Raw genomic sequence first — 21,248 nt, 5'->3', positions numbered from 1 at the left:
TGCCATCTGGTGAAAACTAAGTCAAAAAAATATATAATTATAATTATTATTATTTGGGCATATTAGTGGAACATAAAATAGCAAAAGTGTATTTTTATATGTAGCTGGGATACTTTCGTGTCAATTTATGTTGGAAATTTATGTTGCAAATTCATTATTTATTAATTTGTTGTTTAAATGAACAAATACTTTTATATATAAGTGTTGATATAGATATGTATGTGCATATGTGAGTGTATTAATACTGTATATGTGATGTATATGTGTTTATGTGTAGATATATCCCTACATTGTATGTGTGTATTTGAACCTAAGTTTTGTCCTTTATTGCACTTTTTGATACAACAATAAACACTACAGGAAGTTCTCTGTTTTCTATTATTGTTATTATTTTTTGTTCATTTTAATTTTTCTTTCTTCTAATTTTCTAATTCTAATTTGTTTTATTTTATGTAGTGGTATTGTTATTATATTCCTTTAGGCGCGTGTGTGTGTGTGTGTGTGTGTGTGTGTGTGTGTGTGTGTGTGTCCCTTGACCTTAAGTTATTAAACAAACAGGTAACAACAGAATTAAAACAAGTATTTTTTTTGATTGGAAGTTGAGATTGCAATTTCTTTTACAACTGCACAGGACAATGTGCAGGTTGTGAGTTCATATCATGTGTTCATCAAAACAGATGGTCCATGATTATTTTACATCAAAAGAAGCAAAAGTATGAAGCAAAATATAAAGACTAAATATATAATATATTATATCATAATTATAAGAAATTAGATTATCTTGACTTTTATGAGACATTTCTATCATTTGCTCCTTAGTTTTTATTTTCCAGTTCCCTTGTAATTCTAGGCACTGTCTTATCTAAAACAGCTCCAAAGATAAAATGAGTTGCCACATAAAAAAAATTACCACATGCAGCTTAATGTGTATCTGAGCACCTTTCATACAGGTTGGTGCGAATAAAAAATTGCTTCAAAAAGCAGATAAGACAAATGTCAACAACAAAACAGTTTAGATTAGATTAATGCACAAAAGTAATAACACTGTTAAAAAATGAAAAAATAAAAAAGTTAAATAGATAAAAGGATTATTTATATAGAAGCATCTATCTTCCTGTGTCACTGTGACAAAGAAATGGTTGCACTTTTTTATGTTTTTGAGATGATTAGAGCAGATTTTGTTGAAACATGAGCCCTAAAGTTTCTTGCGTGTTGGGCAAAGTCATAGACAATTAAATTTTGTGGCCACTAGGATCTCTCTCAGTTTCTCTTTCTGTATGTGCTGTAAGGTTCATCATTTTTTCCGAATGTTTTTCACAAAGGGAGTAAAGTAACTAAGTACATTTACTCAATTATCGTGCTTAAGTATTTCCATTTTATGTAACTTTTTGCTTCTACTCCACTACATTTTAGGCAAATATTGTACTTTTTACTTACTTTTCACATCAACATCTAACATAAAATATATGATCAGTTTAAAGGGATTAGACTCTTTTTATTTTAATTAAATCTTATAAAATTACATTAAGTAATTAAATGAGCCCTGTCTTTACAAATAACAAAACATTGATTACATAAAAGCATCAATACAAACAATGTAATAATATATTGAGATAATATAAAACAATCTGTTCTTTCTGCATAACAGGTACTTTTACTTTTGATACTTTAATTAGATTTTGATGCTGGTACTTTTGTACTTTTACTTCAGTACTTTTACTCTAGTGGAGTAATTCTGCAGTGTGGTATAAGTAAAGGATCTGAATACTTTTTCCACCCCTGGTCATAATATACCAGTAATAATGCTAACTGCGGTATTTAGAAAATTAAATATTGATATCATGTTAAAAATACACAAATGATAAATTCATTTAAATAATCAAACGCCTCTTAAATGATTTAATCCCACAACCCATCACATGTAGTTGTTCTTTTTGTTCACTTTTGTACAGTTATGGTTACAGACTCTCTTCATCTTCCTACACTCATATTTTGAGTGCACAATAATTCATAGTGCACTCAAAGTTAAAGATTTATTTATTGAACTGAAGGCATTTTTTTTTTTAACAGATTTTCTATAGAATTGCTGTCCTGGTTCATTCTCTGGTCGCATCTAGCCTCGATTTGCAACTCCCTGCTCTTTGGTCTGCCTCAATAATCCATCCACAAACTCCAACTGGTTGAGAATGCTGCAGCCCTCCTCCCAGACCTCCTTCCACCCGTCACATCACTCCGCTACTAGAGAAACTTCACTGGCTTCCTGTCAAATACCGCACAGACTACAAAATCCTGCTTATCACTTTGGAGGCCATCCACCACCTCGCTCTTCAGTACCTGACTGAACTCCTGCAAGTCAACACTCCCACTCGCTCCCTCAGGTCCTCCTCATCCATCCACCTTAATGTCCCACCGACCCGTCAGACCACCACGGGGTCCTGAGCCTTCAGCCGATCTGCTCCACGCCTCTGGATCTCCCTCCCCACTGACCTCCAGAACATTGACTTCTTTCACTGCTCTAAACCCATCTGTTTAAACTGGTATATTGTACCTAAAATATCATATTACAGGTGCATCTCAATAAATTGGAATATCATGGAAAGTCCATTTCCAGTAGTTGAAGTCAAATAGCTTTAGCTAGGATAATTTTGTAGTGAAAGTCTGATATTGTGACCGCCCTCGTATGAACGCAGTTTTTTGTGTGAATAATACCGTGACGTGGTCCAAGTCCTGGCCCATCTCCTGAGAGGAGGCCACCACATCTCTCTCTGCGATCCACTGCTCCAGGTCCTGAACCTCTCGGCTCAGCAGGAAGTGGTGGTACGTGTGGTCCAGCTTCTTCCTGCGGTCCTCCGCCAGCTCCCTCAGCCCCGCGTACTGTTTATCCACCTGGCCCTGTCGCCTGATGATCTTCTCACTGCAGACAAAGTAAAGGGAGAGGATGGAAAGAGAATGAGATGCAGGGAGGACTGAGAAAATGAGAAAATGGCAAAGAGATTGGATTTGGGTTTACTCTAGATGAGGCTTGTGATTTGGATACACTTTACATGCTTGTTCCTCTTATCAGTCTAAACCACAGCGGACTGGGACAACATGAGTGAATTAGCATCCTCAGATGACATTTTTTCAGTGTTTACATCAAATGATTGTAGCACAAACCCATCAGGATGGTCCTCCGCAAACATTTTTTGTGCACGGTCAGACAGGTTCTGAATGGAGTCGGCGTGGTCGTCCACGGCTTCTTTAAGGATCATGTGGCGCTTTAGCATCAGCATGGCACTCTGCTCATCCTGGAGAGATGGAAGAGGAGGTGGAGGAGGCAGTAAAGAAACAGCTATGAAATTATGCAAAAAATGAGAGCGGAAACTGCACTTCAAAGAAAATATAAAATTCTCCAAATGAGCTCTGAATAGAAGGTGCCACTTTTTAAAAGCCTGCCAACTTAATTGAAGAAAACCTGAAGCATGTAATCATGTTAATGCATGTGCCACTTGTTATTTGCACAACATGATATGCTTGGTTTTGATTTGAATAATAAGATCTGTTTCAGACATCTGCAGTGGTTAATCAATCCTCCTCTGTCACACGCTCTACTCCTCACCTTGGCCTTTTCATCCGCAATCATGTAAAGCTCCTGCTCCCCGATCCACGCCTCGGCTTCATCCGCGTCGTTGTAGTAATGCTGGGCCAAGCTGGAGCCGCTCAGCCTCTCCCTGCGCTTGGCCATCTCGTCCTGCAGCCGGGCCCACGCCTCCTCCAGCTCCTTCAGCTGGTCGGTGATTTGCTCTGCCTCCGGTCTGCGCTCAGCGCTGGCGGCCGCCGCCATCCTCCGTCCTCGCTCTAGCACCTCATCGATGCGAGGCTGGTGGCCCTCGATCTCCCTCTGCAACGTCTGAGGGAAAGAAGAGGAGGAAGTGAGTGAGTGTGAAGCATCGCATCACTACAAAGTGGCTCTAAACTCCCTCTGCAACTGCTTCTGAAAAAGAAGTTCACACATCAATCATGTACTCTTTTATGATATAAATGGAAACAAAAACAAACTTTGAGGATAGGTTTTCTTTTCTTTTCTAGTGGATACTTCTTCAATGCCACTGCAAAGTATATCACAATGCACAGTGAAAAATCTTAATATTAAACTACATTGATAAATGAGGGACGGTCCCATATTGTAAGAAGTGAGATTTCTATGTCTTTTTTATTATAAAGCAAGTCTGGGTGCTCTATAATCATGTTAAAGTATCAAAATGCTCAATCCACAGAGAAACGCATACAGCCCATTTTGAGAAACTGTCCCTTTAAACAAGCCGTTGGGATTTCTGGAAGGTTGTGATGTCACAACTTTACTATATATAGGCAGAAAGTGCTGTTACAGTGCCAGTGCAGTCATTTAAGGTAGTTGCAAGACCGTGTCCACTGAAATGGGTGAAGTGGTTAAGTTTAGGTATGAGGAGTGAGACTGGTAAAGTTAGGGTCAAAATATCAGAGTAAGCCAATCAGAAGCTCTGGGACTTCTGCCTACAGAAACCTCAGCCAATATGACCTGCGTTCTCAGGACATCATACAGATGCATGTCCCAAGAGTCAGAACTGATTAGTCATGAGTAGAAGTCACATTGGGCTCTTGGAAAACAAAGAGGGGCATTTTTCACTATTTCTGACGTTTTACAGACCTTTATCAGAATAATTAATCAAGAAAATAATGTCAGATTTATCGACAAAGAAAGAAATTTTTTAAAGTAAGAATTCACGAGTAGTCAGTCAATCCCAGCACAGCTACCCACAACTCTTTTCCTACAGACAAATCCCTCACCTGGTTCTTCTTCAGCAGCATTTGCACAGTCTGAAGATTGTGGCCGTGCTCCTGTGACATTGCCAGAGGCATCCTCTCCTCAATCCAGAGCTAAGAGAGAGAGGGGAAGAGGAGAAGAAGAAAAAGAGGATTATGACAATTAAAAGAGAAAATATGGACTGGTTTCTGTTGAGAAACAGATTTACAGATCACAGATGTACACAGAGTATCAAAATAGTAATAGTTATAGTGATTTTTGCCCTTTATAAAATGTCTCCAACATCTCAAACAGTAAAAATCCTTTTTTAAACTGTCTCCTCCACCTGACTAAAGTGGATTTAGGCGGTGAAACCAATAAGGGATTAAAGCTTTTTTACCCAGATTCACCTGCAGAATCAATTTCATGGAGGGAGCTGGTGGTCTTGCCGTCTTGCATACAAAGTGTACATACTATAATTGAAAACTTCATTTCCAAATTAATAAGTTATCATTTCGGGCTGGAAAAAACACCTTCTGAAGCTCAGACTTTAATATTTCCCAAAAGGTGTTATCACGCTGTCATTCAAAAGCCAACATTAATCCAGCTCCCTTAAAATCTGACATCCTTTATTCAAATTTTGTGCCATCAATCATTTTTGCCAGAGCAGGGAGTTGCAACACTTTAATTTTTGCACTGAAATTGGATCCATGCTTACAAGCTCGTCGGCCAGGTCTCTGTAGAACTGATGGACAGCCTTGGCGGCCTCCAGCTTGCCCTTGCGCTGGGCCAGTGGTGTGAGGAGCTGCTGGAAGTCCCTCTGCAGGGCCTGCTGCTCAGCCTCCAGCTCCGGCTGGTCCTCCCTGCCTCCGCCGTGCTTCCTGACGGCCTCCTGGAGCTCCTCCAGCTCCCGCGCCCGGTCACGCACCTGATTCTCTGTCATCTGGCACAGTAGGATACGATTAGAGATAAAAGATGAATAGCCTTTCAAGAGCCTAATCAGGATGAAGTGGAGGGTAAACCTGAGAAAAGTTAGTTTGTCTTGCAGTCTATGTGTGAAACTGAGTTTAGCCACTGATTTCATGAAACTTTCACCAATGCAAATCGGCTGTAATGTAATTTAGACGGCTTATGGTGTTCTACTTGCAGCACATATTGTGTTAAAACTGATCAAACTTTTATTTTTGTAAATATACACTTCGATTTCTGAATTTGGTGCATTCAGTTTTTATTGACGTTTTAAACAGCGTTCCAACTTTTTTTTTTTAAATGGTGTTGCAGAGACACAGAGAGTGTAGATTAAGGATTAAGGTTAAAAGTCTCAGGATAAATCACGTGGGCAAATGGCATAATATCGTTGAAGTACAGCACATGCACAGACACATTTGCTCAGTAGGTGTATGATCATAAAACACCTCGGTTCTGTCAGATCGAAACAAAGAACACAGAGCAGAAACCAACCAACTGAATCTGGGAGAAATGTGTGAATATGTGTGAAACTGAGCTCAGCCACTGATTTCATGAAACTTTCACCAATGCAAATCGACTGTAACATAATTTAGACGGCTTATGGTGTTCTACTTGTTCTTTCCAAAAATACAGTGCTTTTCTCACATAAAATGTTTGCTTGTTGCGTTTCGATGCCAACAGTAAACACAAAAACAGAGCCGACACAGGTGCTCACTCACTCAAACTTAATCCTGAGAAAGCACATAATCTAAAGCTAAAACTATAATGTGATCACTGCCATGGTGAGATTTAACTACACATGATTGCAGACACAATAAGCATGCAAACTGAAGTCTATACTACACTTCTGCTCCAGAGACACAGACCTGATGCTTCTTGAGCAAGATGTTGGCTTTGGTCAGGTCTTTGACGTCCTCGTCTCCGCTCTGCAGCTGCTGCTGGAGGCCTCCGAGCCACTTCCTCATGTCAGTCAGGCTCTGGTCGAACAGCTCCGAGCGGTTGGCATCAAACAGCAGCCGGGCTTTCTCCTGGGTCGTGGACTCCAGCTTGTCCCACAGCTCGTGCAGTTTGGCCAGACGCTCCTTCACGATGGGCTCAAACTCAGGCTTGGACTCCATGAGCTCCTGACCTTCCTGCAAACACAGAAACACAGAGAGGAGAAGAAGAAGAAGAAGAAGAAGAAGAAGAAGAAGAAGAAGAAGAAGAAGTTGTTACCAAAGTCAACTTGAGAATGCAGAATGAAATATCATATTTTATCTGTAGCTGCTATTAGAAGGAAGGACAAGTAAATATTCACAACAGCATTCTCTGTCTAAGTATTGTGCTTTTAATCTTATACTTTTAAGTCTTTAAATAATAATGTGTAAATATGGTAAATTCAATAATAACTAAAAAAATACCTATTTTTCTCATTTATAGTAAAAAAGTAATGTTGTAGGTTTTATAGTTTTAATCATTATTTTTTTCCCTTGCATTTTTTTTCTTTTATTTGTTTTCTTATTTTATTTTATTTTAAATATTTTAAGATGTTAAGATTTTATTGCTTTCTTTTATTTTTATTTTATTTTTAATATTTTCTGTGTTGTTTCAGTTTTGCAACCTGAGGAACTTGGGCTGCATTTTTGTATGAAAGGTGCTATATAAATAAAGCTGAACTGAGTTGAGCTTTATAAAACAAAGATAATAAAATCCTTAAAGGGACAGTTCACCCCCAAATAAACTGTAGTGCTATTTATAAATCAGGATTATTTTGGTGCAAGTTTGTTGGAGATGTTGAGTATAGAAAAGTCTCTTAAATATATCTCCAACACTCAACAACTCACACCAAAACAATGTAGATACGATTGATAAATTGCACTGCAGGTAAGAGAGAAATGTGTATTTTCTCTTGTCTGTCATCCACAGCGTCACCAACCTGGTCTACTTTGTTGAGCCAGTCCTTGTTGGCGGCGAGCTCGGCCATGAAGGCCTGATGTTTCAGCCATTTGCTGTGGAGGTTCCTGGCCTCATCGTACGACGTGTCCTGAGCTGTCAGCATCTTCTCATTGATCCACAGAGTCAGCTGGAGCACAGAGAGGAGGAAGAGTATCAGGGATTAGCAAAGACAAAGAGATTCAAATCAACAACTGAGATTCAAGCACGCACCGTTAAAAAAAAAACTTGTGAAAGTCAAGAAAACGTCAGCATTTTAAATTTATGCAGAGGTGACTTTCTTTGAGCAGGATTTGCTTCTTTATCTTTGGAAAACAGCATTTACCAATTAGCCAAATGGGACCTCTATTCCAAACAGGGAAGATATAAATTCAGTCAAAAAAAAAAAGTCTAATCAAATATCACTGTGTTATTATAAACAACGCAGAGTGTGTTCTGCAAATTGACTACAATAATCAACACTGGTGCCAAGACTCAGTGAAGGAATAATTAAGTTAATAATTAATGCACTAATTGATGTTACCGAGTGATTACACGAACAGTAAACTGATGGTGAACTCACATCCTGAGTGTTTTGCAGGAAGTGCTGCAGGTCGCGGTTGTCTCTGAGCTTCTCTGACACCTCCTGGGCTCTCCTCTGATTCTTGTTATGCCTGAAGGTCAAACACAAGAAAGAACATCAAAAAATACAACTCCAGACTTGAGTATATCTTTATACCTTTTAAATTAACTCCTCTGACTGTGACATAACAGGAGAACGACCCAGAGAGGGCAAATCATTATGAGCTCCTCCTGCACACAGAAAAATACCTGACACAGTAACCCAAAACAGTCATCTGTTTCTCTGCTGCGCAATGAAGAACAGCTCTCACTTAAAGATCAATATCCATTATTGCGGGCGCCTGTCTACCAAGCTGAATTGTGGGAGTTAATGGGACAAGCTCCCATGCCCTCTCTACTGTTGACAATAATGATACAGTGATAAAAAAGCTGCTTCACTGATGAGCCAGGTGAAACTGTGAAGATTACTATTTTTCCACATAAGATCCTGCAACAAACTTATCAAAGTGCTATGAGTGAAATTTTAGGCTTAAATGAAGACATAAAGTCACAGAAGCTAGTTAAGAATAGATACAACAGTCATGGAAAAAATGATTAGACCAACCTTGTTTTCTTCAATTTCTTGTTCATTTTAATGCCTGGTACAACTAAAGGTACATTTGTCTGGACAAATATAATGCTAACAACAAAAATTGCTGATAAGAGTTTAATTTAAGAGCTGATATCTAGCCATTTTCCATGGTTTTCTTGATAATGATTTTGGTTATGACTTCAGAAACGAAGCCTCACAGAGGCAAGGAATCAGGCTTGTAACTGGAGAGTCGCTGGTTCGAATCCCGGTACTGACAGGTCTAGGACTGAAGTGCCCTTGAGCAAGGCACCTTACAGCGCAGTAATGTGCTGCCCACTGCTCCTTGTATGGTGTGTTCACTTGTGTGTAAAAAAGGATGGGTTAAATGCAAAGGTTGAATTTCCCCATTGTGGGATTAATAAAGTAATCCTCTTCTTAGAAAATACCTTAAAGTATTAACTTAAATACCTGGAGTGGTTGGAAAAAGTAGTCATGATTTTTACTTAAGTGAAAGCAGTACTTCAAGGTAAAATTACTCCACTACAAGTAAAACTCTTGCATCAGACATCTTACATAGGCAGCAGAGTGTTTTTAGAAATATAAATGTATTTGGGCAGCAGAATGACCCTGTCAGTGTGGTATTATATCATATTTTATGTTGTAGCTGGTAAAAATTAGGCTAATTAGGCTCTCAAATACTTTTAATACTGTTACCGTCTTGTTGCATTTGTGAAAAGTGCAAAAAACAAAAATAAATCACTGATTTTGTTTAAAATCACTTTTCATGGGTATTTATTGTCTGAACTTTTCAATGTGGAACTACATTTTTGCTACAATTAATCAAACGAAAGTAGTAATATGTTCAAAATTATTATATTTGAAAGATGCAAAAATTTGTGATGCAAAATGACAGAAATATCTGTTTAATGATGTTTATTCTTAATTATGTTTATGTTTCTTTGTGATCATTTATTTCAAACCAACACTGAGAAATTAATTATAATCTGTATTTGTTTTGTTTATCTAATAATGATTCATGATGTTGTCATTTTAGATTTTCTCTGTTTATCTGTTCATGATCAATACCAAATGTGCTTGAAAGAATAGTAAAATATCATAATAATGTTCTGGTATTCAACAGCTCTTTGGAAAACACGTCCTTGGAATCATACTGACTGAAACCCATAAGACTGACCTGTCTTTGATCGAGTCCATTTTGTCCTGCACTTTCCCAGCGTACAGGTTGTTGCTGTCCACCAGCCGCTGGCCGCCCTGCAGAGCGCCGTCTATTTTGTCCTCATTGGCCTCCATGGTGCTCACAAAGTCCTCATGCTTCTTCAAAGCTTTCTCTGCTCCAGCCAAGGTGTCGGGCTTGTCTATGTGGGCCAAGGTATACTCCTGTAAACAATACAAAGAAAGAAAAAGACTTGAGACACCCAAACGGCGGTGTGGTAACTGACCACGCTACATTCCTCCATACCACATCTTTTAAATACCTGGAGCATCTCTAACCCCGTCATTAAAAAGCTTACCGTGACTCAGTGGAGGCTAATGACTCTAAAAGAGTGTTTATAACAAGAAACTACAGCTGGAGTGAAAAGTACAATATTTCCAACAGTAATAGAGTGGGATAGAAGCATAAAATAGTAGATACCTCAAAATGACACTTTACCCTCTATGGTACAATGTTGTTCCGACTAATAGGTGAGTAAACCTTCATTTTTGATAGTTTCATACACTTGGACTGTTCAAGACATTAATTCCATTGGGTCGTTGGTTCAATGGTACAATGTTGCCTACAGGCAACATTCAGAAGAGAAACCAATCAAAAAAGTTCCTTTTATAATGTTTTTAAATTTAAAATGTTTTATATTGTAGCCTGTTGAAGCTACTGAATCTTTTACACATGTTTATTAAATAAATTATGTTGGGGTGGTCGGTAGCGTAGTGGGTTACGCAGGCGCCCCATGTGTAGAGGCTACAGTCCTCACTGCAGCTGGCCCCGGTTCGAGTCCCGCATCGGACGGCCGTTTACTGCATGTCATTCCCCTCTCTCTGCCCCCTGCTTCCTGTCTATCTTCAGCTATCCTATCCATTAAAGGCATGAAAAAGCCCAAAAAGATACATTTAAAAAAATAATAAATTATGTTAAAATGAATTTTAAAAACTTTTTTTTAAATTAGTTTTTTTGATTAATATGTTTTTTTTCACTTGTGCACCGTTAAAACACTTCCAAATTTCTTCAGATTATGTTAATTTAGTCTATTTTAAGACAAAAACACTCCATTTTTCCTAACTGGCATCATAATGCGTACCATAGAGGGTTAAATGTACTTTTCTACCCATCTCTTAGTAGTTTTAATAAGTCAAAGATCTCATTACTTCAACCATCAGTTGAGTACCTGGTTGTTGAGGATGGCCTCTACAGCCTTCTTGTCCCTCATGAACTGCTGGAAGCCCAGACCCTGGTCCAGGAAGTTCTTACGGCTGTCCCACATCTTCTGCAGCTCCACCCAGCCGCGGTCCAGCCCCTTCAGCGTCTGGGCCAGCTGCTGGTACTGAGGATCGTCCTCCTGTCCCTGGGTGACCTGGGCGCCGGTGTCCCTGACGCGGTGGTAGTCCTCCTCGTGGTTGTTTATGTCTTCACGCAAGGCGTCGTGAAGGCTGAGCTGCTCCTCGGCCTCCGGCAGCGTGGAGGGCACGTCCTCGGATGCCACCGCCTTCTGGGTCTTGAAAAGCCAGGACTGGAAGTCGTCCATGTCTTGGAGGAAGGTCTGCAACTTGCTGACCTCGCCCAAAGAGTCCTCTCTGTCCTTCAGGGTCTTTCTCAGCGTGTCCCAGGCTGCGTCCAGCTCCCGTCTGCGGGCCAAGATGTCGTTTGCGCTCTCTGGGTGGTCCTGAGCCAGCTGGTCGGCCTCGTTCCTCAGGAAGATGAGCTTGGTCTCGATGGCGGCCAGATCTCTCTCCATGCCAAACAGTTTCCTCTGGATGGTCATGACTGCTGCAAGGTCATTACCCAGGTCCTGAGTGGACTCGATCACCCGCGTCTTGTCTTTCATCCAGGTCTCCGTCTCGTCACACTCCAGCCCGTAGTTGTTCAGACTGACGGCAGAATCCACTTTCCTCTTCTTGTCCTCCACCATGGCCTTAAAGGCCTCCCACCTGAAAGACAATTATTCGTTAAACGCTTACATCACTTTACTGTCATCTTGAGGTAGGACACAAGTTAATGCACAGCTCAATTTTCTTTTTTGGATTTTGGAGGTTTGGGGGTATTTTGCTTCTGAAACATGTCTTCTTTCGGACTAGCGGAGAATAAAAAAATCTAAAATACACATTTAGGTTTTTACTTTACTTTGTCTATTTACACCTGTAGATTTCTCCTTAATTCACCCAAATTTTGCATTAGATAAGGCCTCATTTAAAATTTCATTTTTATTATGACCTAAAATGTTTAGAAGTTTAAAAATAAGTTGTTTTTTTCCTCATACTCTGCGGCAAAAATCCCCACTTCAGTATCTATATTATGAAGGTTTTTATAAATATAATTCATAGCCTGATTTATAGAACATTTTATTCCTAAAACATGGCACAAAATGATTTATTATGGCTTTTAACTGTGTTTTCTTCATGTATATTTTATTCTATATATAATAGTTACAAGTATTTACACTATTCACCTGTCGTGTCTCTACATAAAGTTTGTTTGATACCCTACCTCAAATATATATTTAAAACTTTGACAAGAACAAAGTAAATTCATACTTATGATATGGAAAATTGTGTTTTCTTTGGAAGAACTCCATTTACAGCAAGCTCAGATAAACTAATAAAATTAGTTCTTATTAAATTATCATTTAAAACTGTATTCTCCATACATGCTGAATTGTGTGCTATCCTGTACAAAAATGTCACATTACTGCACGTCCAGCTGCTGTGCACTGACTGTAAGAGCTTAATTAAGAGAAAATAATTGGACCAATTGTTCTCTAATTAGTGATAAATTAGACTTCTTCTTCAGACCTCCACTTGATAATTATTAGGAAATAATAATGCTATAAAATAAAGCATTATCAAAAGTGAAAAATATAAACCCTTTTTGTTATTTGTTACACTAAATGACTGATTAGAAATACTGATGCACAAATTAACTGTAAACTCTCTGACATGTATCATAAATATAGAATATTTTTAAGCACCTCTTATTCAGTCTCGTCTGACATTCTTTGACCTCCTTGGTGCGCGGGTGTCTGCTGTCCTCCAGCTGTTTCACGGCTTTGTTGACATCATCAACTCTCGACTGAACATTGGCCATGTCTTGAGCCAGAATGCTCAACCTGAAAAAAAAAAACAAGAACAGAGAAAGTTAAAATAAAAACAGCACAATATGCATGATGCATAAAGACCTGGGGCTTCTTCCATAAAGTGAGTTTATCAAATCAGTCAAGCTAATTTTGGTCTGACTCATTTTTTGTTGATCTGGATCCATAAAAGAAATCAATTAAAAGAAAATAAATTTAAAGTTCAAGCTCAGTTCCTTTGGACACTTGCTGGGAAATGAGTTGAATTTGCTTTTTGCAACCTAATCAACTGAAAAGCTGTTTTTACTCAAGTTGGTTTGTAAACTGAGGAAACAAATAACTTCTATGACATAAATTTATTTTTTACATAATTGCCTTATCTCTGTGATAGCAGGCACTCATCAAAGTGAATATGTTCAATTTTAAACATTTTTTTAAACAGTCAAACACTAAACATCTTCTCAAACAACTACACTGTAATGTAGGTACAATTTATTTTATTATTATTATTATAAATTGTACATCGCTTTGGATAAAAGCGTCTGCTAAATTACATTGTAGAATTGAAGAAAATGAGTCAGACTAATTCAAATGAGCCTGACTTATAAAGTAAGCTAGTTTCATGCATCAGGCTTTGTTTCTGTTTTTGAACATTGATTTGGTTAGCTATCAGCTAACTACCAATGCCACATTTACAAATTCTAGACAAAATAATTTAGGATGCATACACTGTAAAACCTAATGTTGCTTGTTTCTTACCATAACTAATTTTTCTTTTTCAATACAACAAAGATTTGTGCAAAAAGTCATTTTAACCTAAAATATTGAGTCAAATAGCAAGATTCATTTAAGTTAACTCCATTGTCTTTGTTGTCTTTACATAAAATTCTTTTGCAGCATAGACACTCAAATATTTAAGTTGAAACAACAAGTTGGGTTTTATAGTGTACAACATAATTTGTTCTGCATACCGGTTCTGTACAACTTCCAGGTCCTCCAGCTTCTCCGGCACCTCTAGACCCACCAACCACGTCTCCTTCTGGCCCATCCAGAGCTCACAGGCGTCCGTCTCGCTGAAGATGGTGTACAGGGCCATAGCGTCATCCAGCTTCTTCTGTCTCAGGTCGGCCAGAGACATGAGCTCCATGTACAGGTCCTTGATGTCTTTCAGACGTCTCTGGATATCGGGGGTGTTTTGTAGCTCCTCTGGCAGTGCATTGGCCTGTTTGGACAGAGAGTCTATGGTCGCTCCGTTCTTGATCGTTTCGTTCTTCAGGTCCTTGTGCTTCTTCAGGAGCCGCTGGGTGGTGTACTCATCATGGCCCACGTCGTCACTGCTCATCTGCCTCTTGGCGTCCAGCAGCCAGGCCTTGAGGTCATCAGCGTCTCCCTGAAACTGGAAGAACCTCTGGGTGTCCTGGAGGTTCTGCTTCCGGAACGCAGCCAGCTCCTCCAGCTGCTGCCACTGCCTCCTGATGTCGTCCATGCATTCTTGAACCTTCGGGGAGCCGAAGTGCTTGGCCTGGATCATCTTATCTCCTTCGGCCAGGACTTGGTCGAGGTTGGCGCGGCGGGCCCCAAGCTCGTCCTCGAAGGCGCTGTGTTTGCTCTGGAGCACCAGCACGCTCGTCAGGTCCTTGCCGTAATCCAGGGAGGAGAAAATGTGCTCCTTCTCTCTGATCCAGCTCTCCAGCTCAGCCGTCTCCCACAGGAAGTTCCAGAAGAGGCGGGACTGCTCCAAGCGAGCCCTCCGCTGGGCCGCCAGGGCACAAAGCTCCTGGTAGCACAAGTCCAGGTGCTGCACTCTGTCGCGGATCACCTGAGGATCACACGGCTTGTAACCTGCAGGAAAAAATGAAGGACAATGTGACATTGTTATATATTTATTTTCTTTTTTAAATGACTTTAAATACTAATAAGAAAGACAGGCAAAAAACAAAGTATTCAGGTTTAATTTCAAGCCCTGGACAAGGTTCATGGCCTGCAGTCCATTTCAGCGCTAACAAAAGCAGGATCAAGAGCTTGGATCCATGCAACTTGTGCCCAAAAGCTCTGCACGAAACTTGGGTGTCATGACTGATGACCAACTGACCTTCAAGGTTCATGTGTCCTCAATTGCCAGATCTTGTTAATTCGCCCTGTACAACATCAGGAAGATCAGACCCTATCTGACCGCGCAATCACCACAACTCCTGGTTCAGGCCTTTGTGATACCCAGTTTAGACTACTGCAGCTCTCTACTAGCGGGTCTTCCTGCTGCACCACCAAACTTCTGCAAATGATCCAGAACGTGGCTGCACCAGCCCAGGAGAGCACATGTCACTCCGCTCCTAATCTCTCTGCACTGGCTCCCGGTCACAGCCCGCATCAAATTCAAAGCCTTGTCTCTGTCTACAAAATAGCAACAGGCCCCTGCTTTTTTGAACTCCTTTGTTCAGGTCCACAAATCCTCCCGCCCACTACACTCTCAGAGTGAAAGACGTCTGGCTCCTTCACCGCTGAAGGGCTCAGTGTCTCAAACCAGACTCTTCTCCTCTGTAGAGCCCCGGTTGTGGAACGAACTTTCAAACTCCATTCGTTCTGCTGAGTCCTTCTCAATCGTTAAGAAGAGACTGAAGACCAACTCTTTACAGAACACCTTCACTCTACACTGACGACTACGACAAGTATCACACTGACCACTCACGTGACCTAAAAGCACTTGCATCCTAATGAACTCAAACTTAACCCACGGCACTTACTCTTGCTATGTTTCTTGACTTCATCCTTAATTGTGTTGCGTTAACTCTCATTTGTACGTCGCTTTGGATAAGAACGTCTGCTAAATGACATTGTAGAATTGTAGAATGATGAGCCACTGCACTTACTGTCTCCATTGGCGAACTTGAGAGCAGCAGCACTGGCGCTCTGCACTCTCTCTGCCTGCAGAGCGATGTCGTTCTCCAACAGAGCGTGTTTCTGCAACAAGTCTTCCACTTCCAGCAGGTGTTTCCCAAAGTCTGGAGACAGAAGTCGAGCCTAAAGAAAGGAAGGAATAAGTTCAGTATCCGTAAAATCAATGTTATTAGATGATGAATATTTCTTCCTGTGCTGTACCTTCATGTCATCCATCCAGCTGATGATGTACAGCATCTCCTGGAAGATCCTCTGCAGGGTCAGGTTCTTATCCAGACGCGCCCTGCGAGCCTTCAGCAGCTCCTGCAGGTAGTCCCACAGCCGCATCACGTTGTCTTTCCGCACATCGATGCGTTTGGCGTCATGGTATCGCTCTGACTCCAGCTCCTTGGAGATGTTCACCAAGGCTTGGACACGTTCCTCATACGCAGCGATGTCCGTCTCAATGGCATCGTGCTTTTTCTTCGCTGCCTCCACCGCTGGGAGGTCGTAACCAAAGTTATCCTGAGGAGAGGAGAGGAGAGGAGAGGAGAGGAGAGGAGAGGAGAGGAGAGGAGAGGAGAGGAGAGGAGGAAAAAAGTGTAATTAAGTTGGAGTTATAATAAACACATTTTTAATGCACTTTTGCTGGTAGTGAAGTATTAAAACTCTAATGTACTGTTACTTTTACCTGTGGAGTTTTATTATAAACAAATAAAAGTTATGTTAGCATTCACAGCACAACTAGGCATATTACTGTCTTATAAGATAAGATAAGATAAGATAAGATAAGATAAGATAAGATAAGATAAGATAAGATAAGATAAGATAAGACTAGACTTTATTTATCCCGCAGTGGGGAAATGTAGTTGTCACAGCAGATCAAGATACAGACACATAGATATGGAAAACAGAATAAAGAATATATAAAATAAGACATGTACATACATTTTATACACATTATATGCATACATTTCTGCTATTTGGCATTTATTATTAATATATTTTTTGTGTTTGTTTGTTTTCCTGAAAGTACTTTGCATTTTATAGATATTGCACATTGGAGAAAATATATTTTAGCATGTTAAATAGGATATCTTTAAATATATAAGTGGTATATGCCATATATAATAGAAGGATATATTCATTCATTCAGCATGTTTCACACAAAGTGCAACAAAGTGCTTTACGAGCGTTTAACAAAACTTAGGATGTTGAAAATAGTAAAATTTTGATTGAAAAAATAAAAAGTAAAATCATCTGCAATAAAATGTTGATAAAACTAAAATAAAAATGGAAATAGATACTAATGATGATTAGGGATAGACAATTACAGTTCAAAAAATATTTAGTCAAATGAATCACTACATTCATGTGGGGGAAATTTTTCAAGGTTAAAACACTTTCTGCTGCAGAACACAATGAGAGGAGAATGTGGGAAGATAAAAATCATAGTTTGATATATTTTTTTTTTAAAACTAGACAGGTGGCAGGGAGTGCACATCTATTTATTATTATTATTATTATATTAATTTATGAACCAGGATTTTAATAGCTCCTGTGTGTTCCAGCTAGATTTCTACTCATATTCAAAACTTTCTGCACTTTCACGACATATCCCATATATTTGTGTTTTTTGGTGATATTATGACTTCATTTTCAAAAACTCTCTTTATTATTATTTTTCTCACAGTTGCCCTGAGACTCCGCCATAGTTAACAGACAAGAAATTTCTCACTAATTAATCCTCTGCCCCTCCTTGTTTTTATTTTATTTATGCACAAAGAAAGTTTTTGTTTGCAACTTGCAACTGACACTTTAGTTGGCGTCATTTTTTCCCTTTTTTTCATGGCAACCTGCTTCTGTTTACTTCTCATCAGCCGTGCAAACAACCTGCTGTGTCAATTAATTAAAGCAAATATTCTAAAACTCTACTGTTATACGTGTAACTTTAATCTAATTAGGTAGACTAATTGGGCTCAAGACCTTTTTTAAAGAGACACCGGAGAAATATCAGATAATGACATCATATAATATCCATATAGTTTGGTTGTTGATGTTTTTTTACCTGAGCCACGAGTCTCTGGTTCTCCAGGAGCCAGGTCTCCCTCATGGCCGCCTTCCTGTCGAATCTCCTCGCCATCTGTTCCAGCTTCTCCTGTCTGATCAGCTCGTCTCTAAGGACGCGCTCCCGCTCGTGCTCCGCCCTCTCCAGGCGCTCCCAGGCCTGCACACACAAGATGACATGATGTTTGTTGTTTTTTGCTAGTTGGAAGGTAAATACTGATGTGATACTTTCTATTTCAAGTTAGTTTTTTTTTTGCTTCATCTACTTATACAAAGACGTTAAAGGTCAAGGTCAGCCACAGAGCTACGCCGGAAGTTAGTTGGTATTAATATATATATATATATATATATATATATATATATATTCAGGGACTAGGAGACAAAGTCAATGACAACATTCAGAGACTAGCAAACAAAGTCAGTGATTAGGAGACAAAGTCAGGGACTAGGAGACAAAGTCAGGGACTAGGAGACAAAGTCAGAGACCAAATTCAGAGACTAGGAAATAAAGTCAGTGACTATATAAATGACTATACAAAGTCTGGGACTAGGAGACACAGTCAGTGACTAGGAGACAAAGTCAAGGACTAGGAGACAAAGTCAGTGACTAGGAGACAAAGTCAGGGACTAGGAGACAAAGTCAGGGACTAGGAGACAAAGTGGACGACTAGGAGACAAAGTCAGGGACTAGGAGACAAAGTCAGGGACTAGGAGGCAAAGTCAGGGACTAGGAGACATAGTGAGGGATCAAATTAGTTGGTATAAAGTTTAAAGTTCAAGGGTTCATGTTTGTTGACAAAACTGAGTAAACATACTGTATACTGTGTAATTAGTGTATTTTAACAACATAACAGTCAGAACGGCAACTTATTTTTAATCACTTCTTAAACCCACATTTATAGACTTGCTTTTGTGTAATGCTTTCTAATTTACTACTCTGTTTTACTTCTTCACTTTTTACTTTTTTACTCTGATTGTTCTTGCTCTGTCTTTTATTGTTTTTCTTTGAATGTAAGAATGTTTTTTAGCCTTACAGCATCATTCTCTGTGTAATTACCTGCTTTCTGTCGAAGCACTTTGTAAGCTGCTGTTTTTAAAAATGTATATATAAATACAGTTATTATTGTATTTTTTTTAAATTATATTTTATGTCTATTTAAATGTATTATTCATTTATTTTTTATTAGATGTTTTTTCATTGCCAATATTGTTATTATATAATATATTTTACAAGTCTTCTTATCTTTACTATTACTGTTTTTCTTTAATAGACCCTAATAGCAAAGTATTTACCTGAATCCTTTTTACCTGTAATTTTATTTCCATCGACTCATCAGCTAATTGTTTTAGATCTACTTGCAATATCTGTGAAGATAATTCTAATTTTGTGCTTTATCAGAGGGAAACCAAAGTCCTAAACTTACTGTTTGTGTTGTTTTGAGTCACACATTTCTTTATTTTCCTGTTCCTGCAGTGATGTCAGTTTACTCTACTGTGCTATAGTAATATCAGTATAATTCAATTTACCTGTGTTTTACAGTTTTTCTCAGTCGCTTTGGTACATTTCTCAGATCAGAACTGAAATTCTCAAAACTACCTGTTCAATCTTCACATCATTGTGTCACTTGTGCACATCAAAAAAGCAGTTTCTCATTTCTTTGAGCAAGTTGCAAATGCTTTGGTACATCCATGCAAATGATTATGTACAATTCTCTTCTGTTTCCTACATTATCAATTGCTTATGTCATGTTGATCAAAATGTATTATCATGGGTCTCTGTTGAATAGTCTCACCACCCACAACATTTAGGCATTAGTTCATAGCATAAGTCTTTACATGCAAAATGGTTGAACACGTTGTCATAACATGTCAAGCATATTTCTATACATTTCCATGAGACTTTTTTTCTAAGTCTGTCCTGAATTGGTAAATTGCTCCCAGGTGAATCTTGACTTTCTCAAACGAATCAATCAACTGGCAAGTATATACGTATATAGCCGGAGCACAACACAGTGTTACAATTTCTGAAAATGGACGGACAAGGAATTGGACGGGGTCAACAGCCAGCGAGAAGAAGAAGAAGAGGAGTGAGGCTGCGTGGCGGAGGACTTGGGAGGCAAAATAGAGGAGGAGGCAGAAGAGGCCGAGGACATATGCGTGCTCCTGATTAAATAAGAGCCACACTTGTAGACCATGTTGTCAATCATGGGCTTACAATGGCCGAGGCTGGTTGAAGGGTGCAGCCAAATGTTGGGAGGACAACTGTATCCTCAATCATTCAGACTTTTCGTCAACAGAACCGGTATGTAATCTAACAATAGGCACTGTACTGTAATACTGTATACTTTCTGTAATGCTTCATACAATATTACAGTATTCCACTTGCATTTTACAATATTCATTTAGTATACTTTATGTAAACAGTGACATTTTATCTTATTCAATTTTGTGTTTTGCATTACTATATGTCTTCCACATAGGACTGCAAGACAGCTTCACAGGGGTGGCAGAGGGCCCCTTTTCACACCCGAACATTTGCTATGGCTGTAGAAAAGAAGATGCAATATGTGCTGTATACATTTGATGTAACTGTTGCCCAAAATGAAAATGCATGTAATTCATTAAACTCTTTGTGTCTTCTGGATGTAGCGTATAATGGAACTGGAAGCAAGTGAACCTCCGCACAGCTTCATCTACATGGATGAGGCTGGCTTCAACCTAACTAAACGCAGAAGGTGTGGTCGAAATATCATCGGCCACAGAGCTACAGCTGATGTGCCAGGCCAACGGGGCGGGAACATAACCATGGCTGCTGCTATCTCTGAGAATGGTGTGCTAACGCATATTTCCATTATTGGGCCATACAACACAGAGCATCTTGTCACCTTTTTAGACACACTCTACAGGGATCTCATCCCTGAAGAAGAGAGGGGCCAGACTGGAGATGACCTGCCAAAGTATGTGATTGTTTGGGACAATGTCAGTTTCCATCGCTCCAACATCATCAGGCAATGGTTTGCGGTCCACAACAGGATGCTGATGGAGTTCCTCTCACCCTACTCCCCATTCCTTAATCCCATTGAGGAATTTTTCTCAGCATGGAGATGGAAAGTATATGATCGCCAGCCACATACACAGATGACCCTTCTGGCTGCCATGGATGCAGCGTGTGATGACATCACAGCAGATGCCTGCAGAGGCTGGATAAGAC

General features: G+C 39.4%; 1 protein-coding gene across 1 annotated transcript in view; it reads right to left on the bottom strand.

Annotated features, from left to right (window-relative positions):
• Positions 1-21,248, bottom strand: part of sptb (spectrin, beta, erythrocytic) — a 57,369-nt gene that overhangs the window by 14,952 nt on the left and 21,169 nt on the right. Inside the window, exons 10-24 of the mRNA XM_059352565.1 lie at positions 18,039-18,197; positions 16,193-16,495; positions 15,964-16,114; positions 14,068-14,938; positions 12,995-13,132; positions 11,198-11,957; positions 9,991-10,193; positions 8,226-8,316; positions 7,647-7,793; positions 6,598-6,864; positions 5,481-5,705; positions 4,807-4,896; positions 3,599-3,889; positions 3,157-3,287; positions 2,710-2,914 (exon numbers count right to left, since the gene is read on the bottom strand). Coding sequence (XP_059208548.1) covers positions 2,710-2,914; positions 3,157-3,287; positions 3,599-3,889; positions 4,807-4,896; positions 5,481-5,705; positions 6,598-6,864; positions 7,647-7,793; positions 8,226-8,316; positions 9,991-10,193; positions 11,198-11,957; positions 12,995-13,132; positions 14,068-14,938; positions 15,964-16,114; positions 16,193-16,495; positions 18,039-18,197 — 4,032 coding nt within the window. The remainder of the gene's footprint in view (positions 1-2,709; positions 2,915-3,156; positions 3,288-3,598; positions 3,890-4,806; positions 4,897-5,480; positions 5,706-6,597; positions 6,865-7,646; positions 7,794-8,225; positions 8,317-9,990; positions 10,194-11,197; positions 11,958-12,994; positions 13,133-14,067; positions 14,939-15,963; positions 16,115-16,192; positions 16,496-18,038; positions 18,198-21,248) is intronic.

The sequence above is a fragment of the Centropristis striata genome, chromosome 16 (assembly GCF_030273125.1).
Source record: "Centropristis striata isolate RG_2023a ecotype Rhode Island chromosome 16, C.striata_1.0, whole genome shotgun sequence".
In the NCBI taxonomy this organism is placed as follows: Eukaryota; Metazoa; Chordata; class Actinopteri; order Perciformes; family Serranidae; genus Centropristis; species Centropristis striata.
This window is presented reverse-complemented; position numbering and strand designations above follow the sequence as displayed.